The sequence below is a fragment of the Elephas maximus genome, chromosome 2, assembly GCF_024166365.1.
Source record: "Elephas maximus indicus isolate mEleMax1 chromosome 2, mEleMax1 primary haplotype, whole genome shotgun sequence".
Taxonomy (NCBI): domain Eukaryota; kingdom Metazoa; phylum Chordata; class Mammalia; order Proboscidea; family Elephantidae; genus Elephas; species Elephas maximus.
In genome coordinates, this window is record NC_064820.1 from 139759246 (window position 1) to 139777787 (window position 18542).

The following is an 18542-nucleotide window of genomic DNA, read 5'->3' on the forward strand; positions in this document are numbered from 1 at the left end:
TGCTATTCTCATCTTTCTTATGAGAAAACAGTTTACACAGAACCCAAGGTCACCTGTCTAATACGAGGCTGAGCTAAAAGTAGAACGAAAGTCTTCAGATTCCTAGTCAAGGACTTGTTTCAGCTTTATTACACAAAATCATTCTATCAGTTGCCGAGTACCACACAATACATATTTAATGCTATTCTGTGCCAACAGAATACTATCCAAATTTGAAAAATACATAGTTGCTCCATAATCACACCAAGTATTCAAAGATAAATTATTTTTAGATTACTTGCTGTTTTCAATATCAATAAAAGGAGTCTGTATTATTCTATCTTCAGCTGGCTTCATAATTATAGGTAGTTTTGTGTCTTAGATAAAATCTCTAAGTATATATTTATGAAACAAAAAAAAACTGAAAAATTCCTGAAAACTGCTCTTCTGGCATATTTGTTCTTTACAATTACCCACATAACCTTGAATATTAATTAGAATGATTATTACAAAAAAAGGCCATGTACAAAAGGTTTTAAAACTTAGAAAATAACATGTAGCAAAAACACTCACTTCTAAAGCATTTTGAACTCGTTCTTTACTGGAAGCATTTCTCTTGAAGTTATTTGTTAAATTAACTGGTTCATTCCAATGGCTGTAGTCACCTCCATACAGCAAACAATCATTTGGTAAAAATGTCTCTACCCAAAGACGACATACATTATCTTTGCAGCAAGTCAACAGTACGTTACATACAGAAGCCCTAAAGAGTAAAAAGATTTTAGAGGCAAAAATACAATTTCCACACAGTGACACACATTTTACAATTCTACAATGTTTCTATAATTTTTTAAATGCACACAAATAAAGTACCAAAGAAGAAAATGTCGATACACAAATATACAAGGTATTAGTCAGATCCACCACAACTGAAGGGATGTTTGATTCTATCACAGCAAAGTCTGCCAACCTATTTCTTTTCTATCAAGAATTTGGTAGTTCTTTTTTAAAAAATTCAACCTTGTTCTTATATCTAAAGAAGAAAGACTGAAATCAAGCTATAACCCCACAGATAACAAGCAAGAGAAAAACTACATCTTCTAAGAAAAATTTCTAATTTATATTTCCATTGCCGTGGAGTCAATTCTGACTCATAGAGACCCAATACCAAAAACAAACAAACAAACAAAAAAACCCATTGTCATTGAGTCAATTCAGACTCATAGTGACCGTATAGGACAGGGCAGAACTGCCCCATGGGGCTTCCAAGGAGCACCTGGTAGATTCAAACTGCCAACCTTTTGGTTAACAACTAAACTCTTAACCACAAAGCCACCAGGGTTTCCAGAAAGGACAGAGTAAAACTGCCCCATAAAGTTTCCAAGGCTGTAATCTTTATGGAAGCAACCTGTCATGTATTTCTCCCACAGAGCTGCTGGTGGGTTCAAACTACCAACCTTTCAGTTAGCACCCAAGCTCTTAACCACCACACCACCAGGATGGTTATTATTTGAATTATTTCATAATGCTTCATTTTTACTTCCTGTAAAGTCATCTGCATACTGGTCACTAACAAACTATATTAAATATTCGATCCATTTGCCTAACATATGTTCAAAGCAGTAAAGTGGAAGGACAGAAAACACATTACAAAATAGAAGAGCAAAACACACTATAAAGTAAGCACTAACCACCTCCCTCCTTAGTCATCGTTGACTTTCAGTGAATTACCTTTTTACCACCTCCATAAATAAAGGCAAAATCAATTACTACTATATTAATCAACCGTATAAACATCAAGAGTTCAAAAGCTGAAAGGCTATCAACAAAGATTGCCTTCACAATTGGGTAACTGAGAAAGTCTAGAAAAAAAGAAAGAAAGAAGTCACGATATCGTATAGTAGGTACTTCTTCAAACTTACGTGATTAAAAAATAATCAGGTAACTCAGCAAGTTAAAAAAAAAAGAAATAAAATATTCTATAGTAGCCGATTAGTTAAACATACCTACTTGATTATAAAAGAACAAGTAGCAGAGGTGGAGAATGTTTTGTCTTGGTTGCTCTCCCCTTGGGCCTCCCTTCTCCTCTCTCTCTAACTTCCTCCGGCCCTGGTCTCCCCTATTCTCAGTCCACTTCTACCCCTTCTACCCCATCTCTGGGTTTTCCTCCCTCGGTTGACCCCTGATTCTCTGCCTCCCAGACTCTCCAGGCCACCCTCCCTATGTCTTCCTTCCGTTCCCCATCTCTCCTTCCTTAGTACCCTTCCAACTTCTGTCCTCCCCAAACCTCTTGCTTCTCCCTCCTTCCCCATCCGTCCCTCCTCTTCCTCAAACAGAGCAGGACACATTTTCCTCCCCGTTTTTCCTCCAACCTCCTATTCTCTTTTCTGTCTTTAGCTTCTTCCTTCCTTTCCCAACCCCTGCTGCTCCCCCTCTACCTCTACTTCCACCTTTCCTCTTCACTACCACCTCTATTTCCCATCCTCCTTTTCCTCCTCTTTCCCCCTCCATCTCTCCCTCCTTTTAACTCCCTCTCTATCTTCCTCTCACACTCTCCTAGCCTCCCTTCCTCTCTTAGGTTCTCTTTAGCACATTTATATATACACAGGCAGTAGCAATGATATTGAAAGGCAAGTAGTAATACATTAAAGGGCATAAGAATATGGAAAGTTCAAGGTTCATAGTGCCAATTAGTAAATGGTAGAATGGAAAGGCTTATAAAGGAAGAACAGTAAGCAGGAGACTAAAGGGTTGAACAGCAGCAATCAGAAGAGGCATAAAAACTGAGGGAGGGGCAACAAGGCAAATGATAAAGGTACACAACTCAGAAGCATGAAAAAGGCCTTGAATTTGGAGTAAGGGTGGCCCCAGGTGACTCTCCCCAGGATACCAGGTCTTACACATAGCAGCAGGGGTTGGGAACGGAAGGAAGAAGCTAAAGATAGAAAAGAGAATAGGAGGTTGGAGGAAAAACGGGGAGGAAAATGTGCCCTGCTCTGTTTGAAGAAGAGGAGGGAAGGGTGTTTGAGGAGGAGGAGGGACGGATGGGGAAGGAGGGAGAAGCAAGAGGTTTGGGGAGGACAGAAGTTGTTGGGGTGCTAGGGAAGGAGAGATGGGGGACAGAAGGAAATACTCTGACCTGTTTGAAGCATTTCTCTGGTAATACCTCCGCTTTTCTCCTTTTTTCACCAGAGATCTCACACCCTGCTTTTAGTAACACATCATATTCAGGTATAGCCAAAAAAAGTTATGACCTTATATAAGGCAACCATGTGATGGCTAAATGCCCGCAATACCTGCCTTATCTTTATGCAACAACAGGGTATGGTATTTTTGAAATTAGATTATCTAGAACCAACTTGGAGGTTCTTTCAAAGAAATTACTAAATACCCCCAACCCATTCCACATTCACCAATTTAGTAAAAAAAAAAATGCTCCTTACAAAAACTTCCCCATTCTTCTCTCTCAATCCAAGAGACCCCTTGCATACAATATTAGCCATCCGATTGAACATCTTAATTTTATGTGAAAAACAAAGCACATGTTTTGCCTATTAAAGATGACACATGAGAAGTAGCAATGGTCTTTGAAGTGATCTCTCTCAGTCTCATGAGAAAGGGATGGCCTTTCCACTATATGCCTGGCAGGCAGTTGGTGAACATCAAGGACAAAACTGTAAAAGCTCAGGGAGACTGACCAGTTCCTAAATGGCAGGGGTCTGAACGTATAATTCTGGAGGCCTCTAAAAGATGCATAACTAACCGATAGAGAAGTCTAGTTCCTTACATTATAGTTCCCTATGCTGCAGAATTTAATTGAGATAAAAGGTACATGGGTAAGGGGAGGGGGAGAAAACTGGTATGCCTTATTGCTCTTATCATTGCATCTGTAATGGCCCAGTTTAGGCATCTGCTTCTGCCTTCACTCAATCTGCCGAGACTGAGTGAACCAGTATGTCAGAAGCAGATGTGACTGCCCTCTCAAAAGATACAATGCTTCATAAGTCTCTTTTTTAGTATTCTGGTGGTTTGAGCAACTGAGAATGAAAACACTTGGATACATCAATAGAAATCAGACTCTGAAATGATGTAATCCTCAGATTTTTCTAAAAGACTCACAGTTTGCCAAAATATTACTTCCGTCTTCAAGGAAAAAAAAAAACAAAAAACAATCACAGCTAGTGATGGCTGCATTTTTACTGGGGTCATTCATAACTTTTTAAAAGGAGAGTTAACATATGACAAAAGTTCATTCTGTTTTAAACAGACACACACACACACAATGGTCTCAGAAGTACCAGAATAACAGTTCTTAAAGTGAAGCTGGAGTGAGGGCACTTTCACTCACTACACAGATTGTCTACACCACTCTCTTTTAGCCCAAAGACTCTGACACATTCTTCTAAGACCATTACTGTTCCTAGAATATGTCCTACTCTCTGCTTTGTTGGAGTAGAGGCTGGGGTAGAAAGAGCAGAACTATCGCACCAGAAAATAACTCAAAAAATCTAAGTATTCTGAGCTGGCTCAGAAAAGCAAAAATAAAGTCAGCAAATAATCCAAGTACACTACCACAGATCAACCTAGAATGTTGCAGGTGACAAAATCCACTGAAAAGATAAGGGAAAAACTGCATTGTTCACATGATGCAGTTAAATTGAAATGGCCATATGAAACAGAAAGAAATTTCTACCTATATTTAAGTGGGTAATAGGCCTCTATAAAAAAAAAAAAAAAAAATTGCTTATCTAAATAAAGGCTTATTTAAATTCAATGTGGTATCAAGTCTTTCAAAGGATACAGGAAAGAAAGGAAGCACTAAAGTGTGTCTATGTGTTTGTGTGGGTGTATGTGTGTTAAACTAAAACCTAGTCAATGCATAATAACATGGGGGTGTTAACCCATTCCCTTTTCCTCAAAGATGTTGGGTGCAGTCAAGTAAATGTTCTAGGTTTCACGTTACATCTTCTCAATAAAGCTGTTAAAAGGGAATCAAGAGGAGACAGATACTAAAAGGTGTAAGACGAGGGAGTGAAATGTGAAAAAGTCCATTCAAACAGCAATCTGGAGGGTGACAAAAGATGAAAGAGTTGGATACAGAACATAAAGAAAAGTAAGATGCACAATTTCATCACTTAAAGACACTGGATGGGGAGGTAAGTTATCTCAGCTTAAGCTCATTTTACGACCGATGGCTAGAGGGTGCCGGTCAGGGGGTATCTTATATTACCCAAATCTTCATAGGCTCAGAAGCTATAGCTGTGGACTCCGAAGATGAGAAAAGAAATAAAAAACACTAACCTAGGCATATATTTGCTCGTCTTACGCCAGGAAAATCCATTTACAGCTCGAGGATGGGCCAGATATATAAATGAAAAGTCAATTTCCCCTTGGGATTGTTTTTCTGAACTTCCATCTGGAGAGGTAACAGCTGTCCGCCAGTTTTCTATATTATACCATACCTTTAAAAGACAGTCATCCTAAGGAAAAATAAATAAATAAATAAACAGAAGAACATCATAATAAATGTAAAGGGACTCAAATTCTGATCAGAATCAAAGTATAGGTTAAGTCAAATAGCAAACGTTAAGATTTTTCTCTGCAATCACAGAAATTTAGGGATGACGGGGGATTTGACACGGGGTAATTGAGATGAAAAATCTAATCTCCAAAATTAATTAGTAGTCCTTAATTGTGTTTTGACAACTGAAGTGTGTAAATGTGTGAATTTTACAAGGATTGGTAAAAAAAAAAAAAAAAAAGAATGCTGGTCACCATATACTAGGAGAAGCAGAGCCTTCAAAGGAAGACCTTTAAAAGATGAAAAAAGATGAGATTAGGGTTCATTTTCCCATTTAGCCAAATGTCAACTATGAAGGTAGTACCACTAGCAGCCTTACAAAAATGCAAACCCATTGCCATCGAGTCTATTTGGACTCAGAGCAACCCTATACGACAGAGTAGAACTGCCTCATAAAAGGCTTTAATCTTTACAGAAGCAGACTGCCATATCTTTCTCCTGAGAAGCAGCGGGTGGGTCCAAACTGCCAACCTTTCAGTTAGCAGTCGAGTTGCTAATTATTGGGGAAAAAGGGGGCAGGGGCATTTTTATGAGTTATCATATGAGTTATGAAATAAATGTTGAAGATTATGATGTTGTTGTTGCATGCCATCAAGTTGATTCTGACTCACAGTGACTCTACAGGACAGAGTAGAACTGCCCCATAGAGTTTCCAAGGAGGAGCTGGTGGATTCGACCGGCTGATCTTTTGGTTAGCAGCCTAAGCTCTTAACCGCTTCTCCACCAGGGCTCTGAAGATTATAAAGGTAACTAGTTAATAACTGAGAAGCTCTGGCAGCATAATAGTTAATCGTGCAGCTGCTGAGAATTTACATTTCTAAAAAGTTCCCACCTGAATTTAGAGACCACCTCAAGAACAGATTTAACATGCTGAACACTACTGACTGAAGACCAGAAGAATTGTGGAATGATATCAAGAACATCATACGTGAAGAAACAAGAGTTCATTAAAATGAAGAGAAAGAAAAGACCTAAATGGATGTCAGAAGAGACTCTGAAACTTGCTCTTGAACGTTGGGTAGCTAAAGCAAAAGCAAAAGCAGAAAATGATGAAGAGCTCAACAGAAGATTTCAAAGGGCGGCTCATGAAGATAAAGTATTATGATAACATGTGCAAAGACGTGGAGATAGAAAACCGAAAGGGAAGAACATGCTCGGCATTTCTTAAGCTGAAAGAACCAAAGAAAAAATTCAAGCCTTGAGTTGCAATACTGAAGGACTCTATGAGGAAAATATTAAATGACACAGGAAGCATCAAAAGAAGATGGAAGGAATACAGAGAGTCACTGTACCAAAAAGAATTGGTTGATGTTCAACCATTTCAGGAGGTAACATATAATCAGTACAGATGGTACTGAAGGAAGAAGTCCAAGCCATACTGAAGACACTGTAGAAAAACAAGGCTCCAGGAATTGATGGAATATCAATTAAGATGTTTCAAAAAACAGATACAGCACTGGAAGTACTCACTTGTCTATGCCAAGAAATTTGGAAGACGGCTACCTGGCCAAATGACTGGAAGAGATCCATTTTTATGCCTATTCCCAAGAAAGGTGATCCAACTAAATGCAGAAATTATGGAACAATATCATTAACATCACATGCAAGCAAAATTTTTCTGAAGATCATTCAAAAATGGCTGTAGCAGTATATTGACAGGGAACTGCCAGAAATACAAGATGGATTTAGAAGAGACGTAGAACCAGGGATATCACTGCTGGTGTCAGATGGATCCTGGCTAAAAGCAGAAAATACCAGAAAGATGTTTACCAGTGTTTTATTGACTATGCTAAGGCATTTGACTGTGTAGATAGTAACAAATTATGGATAACATTGCGGGGGATGGGAATTCCAGAACACTTAATTGCGTGTATGAGGAATCTGTACATGGATCAAGAGGCAGTCGGCCAAACAGAACAAGGAGATACTGAGTGGTTTAAAGTCAGGAAAGTTGTGTGTCAGAGATGTATCCTTTAACTATACCTATTCAATCTGTAGGCTGAGCAAATAAACCGAGAAGCTGGACAAATAAAGAAGAAAGTGGCATCAGGATTGGTGCAAGACTCATTAACAATCTGCATTACGCAGATGATACAACCTTGCTTGCTGAAAGTGAAGAGGACTTGAAACATTTACTGATGAAGATCAAAAACCACAGCCTTCAGTATGGATTACACCTCAACATAAAGAAAACAAAAATCCTCACGACTGGATCAATAAGGAACATCATGATAAACAGAGAAAAGATTGAGATTGTCGAGGCTTTCATTTTACTTAGATCCATCATCAATACCCATGGAAGCAGCAGTCAAGAAATCAAAAGATGCACTGCATTGGGCTAATTGGCTGCAAGAGATCTCTTTAAAGTGTTAAAAAGCAAAGATGTCACCTTGAGGATTAAGGTGCACCTGACCCAAGCCATGGTATTTTCAATCACCACATATGTATGTGAAAGCTAGACAATGAATAAGCAAGACCAAAGAAGAATTGATGCCTTTGAATTGTGGTGTTGGCAAAGAATATTGAATATACTACGGACTGCAAAAACAACAAATCTGTCTTGGAAGAAGTACAACCAGAATTCTCCTTGGAAGCAAGGATGGTGAGACTGCATCTCACACACTTTGGACATGTTGCTAGGAGGGATCAATCCCAGGAGAAGGACATCATGCTTGGTAAAGTAGAGGGTTAGGGAAAAAGAGGAAGACCCTCAATGAGATGGACTGACACAGTGGCTGCAACAATGGGCTTGAGCATACCAACAATTGTGAGGATGACACAGGACCGGGCACTGTTTTGTTCTGTTGTGCATAGGGTCGCTATGAGTCGGAAGCGACTCAACGGCACCTAACAAAAACAACAAATTCCCAGGGATGCTTATACTGCCTGATAGGGGCTAATTCCGAGAACCACTAGTAAAAACTACAGCAGTGGTGCTCAAAATTTATTATACATAAGAATCACCTGGGAATCTTGTTAAACTATAGATTCTGATTCAGTATATCTGGGGGTGGAAATGCCAATTCTCAGCAGGGGTTCAAACTGGAACAACCAGTTCAAAGCCCTAGAACAAACAGTTCTACTTCACTCTTAAGGAAACCTCATTGATGTTTTAGGGTATCTCACTCTCAGTTTGCAGAAAGCTTTGAGCCATGAGAACAATAATTTAAAGCTATTAGTGGTTCATGAACTGTTCTGTGAACCAATGATTAAAAAAATAATTTTAAAGAAACAGATTGTTGTGAAAACAGGTAATAACAAAGTATGCACACTAAAGAAATGGCTACAAATGTCTCTGTAGAAAGCCTATAAAGTCTTATATTTTAAATACAGCCTAATGGCAGTGGGTGTGGTTTTTTTTTTTTTTAATCAACCATAGCTGTCAGCTAAAAGATAATATAAATAATAGCTATAGTTTATTGGTTCTTTATTATTTACAAAGCACTGTGTTGGTCACCTTATATGTATTGTCTAATGTAATTCTATGATTAATGACCTGTGAAGAAGGTGGTATTACTCTCATTTTAAATAAGAGAAAACCAAGGCTCAAAGAGATTAAATAACTTGCCCAAGATCACAGATGGCATGATTTATACCCATGTCTGCCCCTAAGTCTATGCGAGCTCAATTATACCACATTGTCTTTTAATATTTTAATAGAAAATAATATTTTCAAAAAAACAAATGAAGCCAGTTAATGTAACTGAAGTTCTAAAGTAAACTATAAACAATTTGGTAACAGTATTTTCATAATTTACCTTCCCAGCAGTGGCAAAAAATTCTCCATCTGGTGAAAATTTCATTAAATGTACTTGGGAAGCAGTTCTGTAAATTAAAGAATTTTCAAAGAAAATTAGTATCAGAGAGAATTGCCAATACTACTTCCCTATATGATACTTCAGAACTTTGCTTCAAATAAAACATTTTTTGATAACACAAATTTCACACCCACTTTTAAGATACCTCATCAATGAACAAATTAAGGTAAATTTTAAACATGAAATTGTCCAAGTTTAAAAATCCATGCAAAGAATGACCTAACAAAATCTTTTAAGGCCTACTATAAAAGAGACATAGCTCTTGTTCCCTTAGAATCTTAGAAACAGAGAAAGGATTATTATTTTAGTCTGGATATCTAATTGCCAAGACTCTGGATCTCTATACTCCAACATACATTTTCATGGAAAATAAACGAATAATTTCAAAATAAACTCTGCATTACAGTAGCATTTTTCTCATTAAAGATTATAGGTGGGTTAACAGGGGATTTGCAGCAACAATGAATTCAGGTGCCAGCTTCACCTGCATACTTGGTGCACACCTGCCTTTTCTTCCCAAAAAGGATGTGGCTCACTTCCCTTCACTGGCTTTACTTCTGGCTACCCATATATATGGTATCTCAAAACAATCCTCACTATCATTGCTCCCTTTTCTTTACTCAAAACCATGCTAGATATTAAATAGGTTCATTCTAAATTAATTTCTAAAGCAGACAAGAGAAATTCTGTCACGTTTCATTCCAAATATAAATATCTTTTTTGTCGGATTATAAGTGTAATAAATGCACAATGGAAAAAATTGATATAATACAGAGGAATAAAATGATGAAAATGAAATCACCAACACCATCATGCTTTTACCCAGATATAACCAGTTAACATTGTAATATACAGACTTCCAGTCTTTTCTCTCTGTACTCCCTCCTTCATCTACTTTTTTGTGGGAAGGTGTGGAGGAGAGGTTGGAAAGTGAGCTGATATTTACAATTTGCTTTGCAGTATTATTTATTCATTTAAAAATGTATCATGAACAACTTTGCATATTAATGTACATCATTCTTTTATTGGCTACACAGTATTTTAATTGTACATATATACAATGATTTAAAATAACTTATTTAATAATTCAGTTTCCAATTTTTGCTGCCACAAAAAAAAGTGGTACAATGAACATCCTTGTGCATACATTTTTACATACCCGGTCAATCATAAGGATATCCTTAAAACAAATTATTAAACTACAACCTTTACTCAAAACAGCAGCCAGTAGGTTCTTTAAAACAAAGTCAGATCTCAACACTCCTATTCAAAACTCCCAATAACTTCTCAGCTCATTCAGAATAACAGGTAAAGGCTTCACAATGGCCTGTAAACTGATTCCTGACTTGATCATGTCCCTTGTCACTCCTCAATTAGTTCACACCACTCCAGCCACAAGCAAAGCCCAATCTTCTTACCTCAGGGTCTTTGCACTTGACATTCCCTGTACCTTTGAGGTTCTTCTCCCAGAGACATACACACATGGCCCAGTTCCTCACTTCCCTCAGGTCTATGCTCAAATGTCACCTCTATTCTTCTTCCCCTGAACCTATTTAGTTTTTCTCCATAATACAAATCTTCACTTAACATGTATAATCAGTATTTTTTAAATATATCACAAACAGAATGTGATTAAACCTCAACTTTTAAGTGTATTCCAGTGAATGTAATCTTTAGCTGATTCTAAACAGACGTGCATCATTTCTAATTCCATGGCTTTTTCCCTTACTTTAATGTCCAAGTTACCAATGAACACCTTGAACTTAAGATTAAGTTTCCTCTTCCCTCCCAAGTGCACAAAAACACATTTTAAGTTTCCAGTTTACCCCTTGGAAACCCTCCACGAGATCTGAGCTAAAGGCAACAGAACGCTTTACCGCTCTCCACTTCTGTATGAAAGACTCCAAAGCCAAGCCACAGTTCTTTTCAAAGAGCTATCTTTGATAAAGATCTGAAATCACCTTTGTAAATTCTATATATAGGAGATCTAGATGTCTTACTCTCACTTTGGTATGTGATACCTATTCTATTACCACTTCATATAAAACTGAGGCAGAAAGAATTCCATTTAACATCCTGCTATACCTGTTTTGGTGTAGTGGTTAAGAGCTACAGCTGCTAACCAAAAGGTCAGCAGTTCAAATCTACCAGATGCTCCTCGGAAACCCTATGGGGCAGTTCTACTCTGTTGTACAGGGTCGCTATGAGTCGGAATTGACTTGATAGCAATGGGTTGGGTTGTTTTTTTTTTTTTTGGCCTTATACCTGTTTACTGGTTTCCTGTGTCTTGTTCTATCTGTTTGGTGCTGTGTACCCAGCACTTTCACTAAAGCCTGAAATAAGACAAATATTCTATAAATATTTGTTAAATGAATGAATAAACCTGGAATTGCTATCTAAAGGGTATGAAAAAATTTAAGGCTGTTGATTCATACTTCCAAATCGCTCTCTAGAAAGATACCACTTTTGTTTCCTCATTTACAGTCTATAATAGTGCCTGCTTCTCCAAGGTCTCACCATTAATAGATATTATTCATCCTCTTCTTTCTAGATACTTCATATTTCTCGATTTTGAGGTCAATCAACTGATTTTTAAAAAACTGTTTTATTGTAGTAAAAATACATGTAACAAAAACATTTGCCAATTTAACAATTTTTAGATGTACAATTCTGTGACATGACATTGCTTACATTCATCATGTTGTACAACTATCACCACTGTATACTTCCAAATTATTCCACCACCATGAGCAGAAACTCAATGCTCCTGAGCTGATTCCCCATTTTCCCCTCCCTTCCACCCCTGGTAGCCACTAAGAAGCTTTGGTCTCTATACTTTTGCCTATTTCATGTAAGTGGGGTCATACTATATTTGCCCTTTTGTGACCGATTTCACGCAACATAAGGTTTTCAAAGTTCGTCCATTAAAAAAAAAAAAAAAGTCGTCCATACTGTAGCATATATTAGGACTTAATTTCTCTTTATGGCTAAGTAATATTCCATTGTATGTACATACCACATTGTGTTTATCTATTCATCTGTTGATAGACATTTGTTTCCACCTCTTAGCTATTGTGAATAGTGCTGAAATGAACACTGTTGTACAAGTTTGTTTGTGTTTCTTCCTTCAATTCTAGGATCATTGGGGTCATATGGTAGTTGTTTTTTTTTTTTTACTCTATGGTAGTTGTATGTTTAACTTTTTGAGGACTTGCCAAACCGTTTTCCACAGTGGCTGTACCATTTTTCATTCCCACCAGCAACGAATGATGGTTCCAATGTCTCCATACCCTTGCCAACACGTGTTATCTTGTTTGTTTTCTAACACAGCCATTCTAGTGGGGCGACATGGTATATCATTGTGGTTCAGATTTGTATCTCTGTAATGACTGAGGATGTTGAACATTTTTTCATGAGCACGTTGGTCATTTGTGTTTCCTCTTTGGTGAAATGTCTGTTCTAGTCCTTGGCACACTTTTGACTGGGTTGCTTGTCTTTTGTTGTTAAGTTGTAGGAATTCTTTATATATTCTGTATATTAAACTTTCATTAGATTCATGGTTCCCCAAAATTTTCTCCCATCACGTGAGTTGACTCTTCACTGTTGATAAAGCCCTTTGACACACAAAAGTTTTTAATTTTTATGAAGTCCAATTCATCTTTCTCTTTTGCTGCTCATGCTTTTGGTGTCATATTTAAAATTTCGGTGTTAAAAACTAGGCCCTGAAGCATTACTCCTATGTTTTCTTCTGAGTTTTATGATTTTCTCATGCTTGAATCTTTGATTCATTTTTAGTTAATTTTTATATATGGTTTGAAGTATGGGTCCAGCTTCATTCTTTTGCAGATTTCCAGTTTTCCTAGAATCATTATTAAAGATTATTCTTTCCCCTATTGAATGGAAATAACACTTCTGCTGAAAATCAACTGGCCATATATATAAAATATAAGGGTTTATTTCTGGGCTGTCAATTCTATTCCATTCCACTATATATCTATCATTATATGAGTACCAGGCTGTTTTGATGACTGTAGCTTTACAGTGTATTTTGAAATCAGGAAGCGTGAGTCCTCTTTGTTCTTTTTTGAGATTGCTTTGGGTATTCAAACTCCTTGCTGTTCCACATAAATCTAAGAACTGGCTTTTCCATTTCTGCAAAGAAAGCTGTTGGAATTTTGATGACTGCCTAGAATCTATAGACGGCTTTATGTAGTATTGACATCTTAACAATATTAAGTACTCTAGTCCAGGAACATGGAATGTCCTTCCATTTATTTAGGTCTTCTATTTAATTTCTTTTAGTAATGTTTTATAGTTGTCAGTGTATAAGTCTTTCATCTTCCTGGTTAAGTTTATTCCTAGGTATTGTATTCTTTTAGATGCTATGTAAAAGGAATTGTTTCCTTAATTTCCTTTTCAGAATGCTCAATGGCGATGTAAAGAAATCTGACTAATTTTTGTGTGTTGACTTTGTACCCTGACACTTTGCTGAATTCATTTATTAGCTCTAATAGCTTTCCTGTGGAATCTTTGGGGTTTCCTATATATAGAATTATGTCATCTGCAAAAAGGGTAGTTTTATTTCCTCATTCCCTGCCTGGATAGCTTCCCCCCCACCCCGCCCCAATGGCTCTGGATAGGACTTCCAGTACAATACTGAATAGCACTGGTGAGAGCAGACATCATTTTTCTTCCTGATCTTAAGGAGGAACCTCTCAGTCTCTCTCTCAAGGGAAACCTTATCATGAAAGGGTACTGGATTTTGTCAATGCCTTTTCCGTGTCAATTGAGATGATCATGTGGTATTTTTCCTTTGTTCTATAAATGTGATGTATTACATTCATGGATTTTCTAATGTTGAGCCACGCTTGCATTCCTGGGGTAATTTCCAGCTTGTGATAGTATATAATCCTTTTAATATGCTCTTGGTTTCCATTTGCTAGTACTTTATAGAGGATTTTTGCATCTGTACGTATAAAGGATATTGGTGCGTAGTTTTCTTCTGGTTTCTTTGTCTGGCTTTGGTATCCGGTCAATCAACATGTAATATACTGATCCATTTGTACTATCATTTTAAACTTTTTCATTTCATTGTCCTTTGTTTACCATTGAGATATGTGTTCTTCTCTCATTAATTTTAAAAACATTTTTTAATGTGCTTTAGGTAAAAATGTTACAGAGCAAATCAGTTTCTCATTTGATAGTCTATACCTAAAGTGTTCCATGACATTGGTTGTATTCCCCACAATGTGTCAGCACTGTCTCCATTTCCGCCCTGGGTTCCCTGTTTACTTTAGTCTGGTTTTTCCATCCGTTCCCTTCCTTCTCGTATTCACTTTTGGACAAATGTTGTCCTTTTGATCTTGTATAATTGATTGTTCTAAGGAACATATTCCTCTAGGGTGTTATTGTTTATTTTATGGGCCTGTCTATAGTTAAGGTGAAAGGTGGTCTCTAGGAATGGCTTCAGTTCCAGGTCAGAAGGGTATCTTAGGGCTATAGCCTCAGGGGTTTCTTCAGCCTCTGTCAAACCAGTAAATCTGGTCTTATTTGTGAACTTGATTTTTTGTTCTACGTTTTTATCCTGCTCTGTCCGAGACCCTCTGTTGTGATCCCAGTTAGAGCAGTTGGTAGTGGTGTCCCAGTACCATCTAGTTCTGGCCTCAGGGGTATGTAGGCTGTGGTTCACATGGTCCATTTGTCCTTTCGACTAACTGCTCTCTCGATTCTTTGGTTTTCTTCACTCTCCTTTGCTCTGGACAGGAAGAGATCAATAGCTGTATTTTAGATGGCCACTCGCAAGTTTTCAAGACCCCAGATGCCACTAGGATAGGATACAGGACATTGTCTTTACGAGCTATCTTGTGCCAACTTGGCAAGATGTCCTCCGAATATATGGTCCTTCACCTTTGAGCCTAGGAACTTTGTCCCGTGAGGTGTTTTGGTTATGTCTAAGAAGTTTCCAGGGCTGTACCCCTTGTGTGCTCTATCGTCTATATTAATATACATGCAGCACCTACAATTACGTATGTAGAAATATCCATACCCAAACCCATATCTGCAGGTGGGTGTGCTCCCTTATACCTTCCCACACCTCTTTAGCATACCTATCTACCTATGTATTCATTTGCAAATTATTATTTGTTAATACTAATGTTGCAGAACTATCTATGTTATAATAATTACCACAGCTGCCCTTTATTCATGCTTTCCTCTCAATGTCTTCCTTTGCCTTGGTCAGGTTGTGCTGACCTTCTTTGTGCCTTACCTTTCCCTTTACCAATATTAATGTGTGCCTTCTAAAAAAAATTTTTTTTTTCTATATTGTTAGGAATATTCCCTCCGGTCCCCCTCTCATCTCTAGTAACAATCAAATAATTTTTTTTTTTCTGTATATAAACCTTCTCTCTCTCTTTTTTTTTTTAATAATAGTGGTCTCATACAATATTTGTCCTTTTGTAACTGACTTATTTCACTCAGCATAATGTCCTCCAAATTCATCCATGTTGTGAGATGTTTTGTGGATTCATCGTTATTCTTTATCATTGCATAGTATTCCATTATGTGTATGTACCACACTTTGTTTATCCATTCATCCACTGATGGGCACTTACGTTGTCTCCATCTTTTTGATACTGTGAGTAATGCTGCAATGAACTCAGGAGTGCATATGTCTATTGATGTCATGGCTCTTACTTCTTTAGGGTGTATACCTAGAAGTGGAGTTACTGGATCATATGGTATTTCAATTTCTGGCTTTTAAAGGAAGTGCCATACCTGTTTTCCATAGTGGTTGTACCATCTTGCATTCCCACTAACAGTATAAAAGAGTGTCAATCTTCCCACAACTTTGCCAATGTTTGTTATTTTCCTTTTTTTTATGAGTGCCATTATTGTTAGGGTGAGATGGTATTTTAGAGATTAAAATCCTTGTCGGATATGTCATAGCCAAAAAATTTTTTCCCAGTCTCTAGGTTCTCTTTTTACACTTTTGGAGAAGTTTTTTGATGAGCTTAAGTGTTTAATTTTTAGGAGGTCCCATTTATCTAGTTCATCTTCTGCTGTTGGTACATTTTAAGTTATGTTTGGTATTCTATTTATGCCATATATTAAGGTTCCTGTTTTTTCCTCCATGATTTTTATAGTTTTAGGTTTTACATTTACGTCTTTGATCCATTTTGAGTTAGTTTTTGTGTATGGTGTGAGCTACCATTCCTGTTTCATTTTTCTACAGATAGACCTCCAGTTTTGCCAGCACCATTTGTTAAAGAGACTGTCTCTTTCCCCATTCAATGGACTTTGGCCATTTATCGAGGATCAGCTGCCCATTGGTAGATGGATTTCTGTCTAAGTTCTCAATTTTGTTTGTCTATGTATCTGTTGTTGTACTCATACCAGGCTATTTTGACTACCGTGGCTGTATAGTAGGTTCTGAGATTAGGGAGTGTGAGGTCTCCTACTTTTTTGTTCTTTTTCAATAACACTTTAGTTATCTGGGACCTCTTTCCTTTCCACGTAAAGTTAGTGATTAGTTTTTCCATCTCATTAAAGAATGCTGTTGGAATCTGGATTGGCTATGCATTATATCAACAGATTGCTTTGGGTAATACTGACATTTTCGCGATGCTAAGTCTTCCTATCTGTAAGCAGGTATGTTTTTCCATTTATGTAAGTCTCTTTTGGCGACCTGTAGTAGTATTTTGTAGTTTTCCTTGTATAAGTCTTTTACACCCCTGGTTAGATTTACTTCTAAGTACTTTATCTTCTTGGGGGCTATTGTTAATGGTATTGTTTCCCTGATTTCCTTCTCAAAGTTCTCTTTTTGGTGTGGAGGACTTTCATGCTATAGCCATAACAGGTAAATGACAAACAAGAGCCAAATATGTAATTGAAATTTGCTATACCCATATTGCAAAAAGTAAAAAGAAACAGGTGACAGAAGAATCTGATGGTGCCTGGCTACCATTACTGAATATTTTGATCAAAGATTCTACAGAAGAATCCTGACCAAATTCTCAAGGAATCCAGATTTTACGGAGTCATAAGTCTGGATGAACTTTAAAACGATTGCCCTAAAATAATCTTTAAACCTTAAATCAAAAATATCCCCTTAAGTCTTCTTAAAATCAAGTATAGTTTAGCTTAACTAGTAAAGAATGTCTGCCTTTTAGCATTGTGCTCTTTTAAGATTTATCGACATGGGATCAAACTAACAACAGTGACTTGAAAGATGAGATAGGAATCTTAGGGGGCAGTGAGTACATGTTAATGGGGGCAGAACAACTCGGAAAAGGAGGGTGAAAATTACTGCACAACTTGAAGAATGTAATCAATGTCACTGAAATGTACATGTAAAAGTGAATTGGTGTATGTTTTTGTTGTGTATACTCTCAATAATAAAAAATTATTAAAATAGGTAAAATTAATTAATGTATTTTATTCAACCTAATGTATTTAATCAATGTAAATAACAGCCCTTATGGCAAAGTAGTTAAGAGCTCAGGCTACAAACCAAAAGGTCAAGAGTTCAAATCCACCAGCTGCTCCTTGGAAACCCAATGGGGCAGCTCTACTCTGTCTTATAGGGTCACTATGAGTTGGAATCGACTTGACAGCACACAACAATAATAACAACAATATATCTAAAATTCATTTCAACATGTAATCTTTATAAAAATTATTAATATTTTACATTTTTGTGCTAGGTTTTTGAAATCCAGTGTCTATTTTATACTTACAGCACATCTCAGCTTACACTAGCCACATTCAAGTGTTTAGTAGCCACATGTGGCTAGTGGCTATCACATTGGACACAGTAGTTCCACAATATACAAATTAACTGATATTTTTCTCTAATATTTTACGTTTCATTGTATAGAAATTTACGTTTTCCTCCATCTGACATTTATTTTGGTGCCAGGTACGAAATAAGCTCTAACTTCATTTTCCCCTCAACCGAGCTAGACAGTTTGCCCCACTAATGTAAAACACCACCTTTTATTCTGAATGTATAATTGGGTCTAATCCTGAACCCTAATCTGTCTGTTGTTGTATCAGTAATACACGCTTTGAACAGCTACAGCTTTAGAATTCATTTTACTATCTGTACATCCTTATTCCTCTTTTCCTTCAGAATTTTCCATATTAATCCCTTTAAATGAAGT

At 37.1% G+C, this 18542-nt stretch overlaps 1 protein-coding gene across 4 annotated transcripts in view; it reads right to left on the reverse strand.

Annotated features, from left to right (window-relative positions):
- The window catches only part of DMXL1 (Dmx like 1), a 172114-nt gene that overhangs the window by 100373 nt on the left and 53199 nt on the right, over positions 1-18542 (reverse strand). For all 4 annotated transcript variants that reach the window (XM_049873606.1, XM_049873604.1, XM_049873605.1 and 1 more), the window contains exons 6-8: positions 9319-9385; positions 5281-5459; positions 553-742 (exon numbers count right to left, since the gene is read on the reverse strand). In XM_049873606.1, the coding sequence (XP_049729563.1) occupies positions 553-742; positions 5281-5459; positions 9319-9385 (436 nt within the window). The remainder of the gene's footprint in view (positions 1-552; positions 743-5280; positions 5460-9318; positions 9386-18542) is intronic.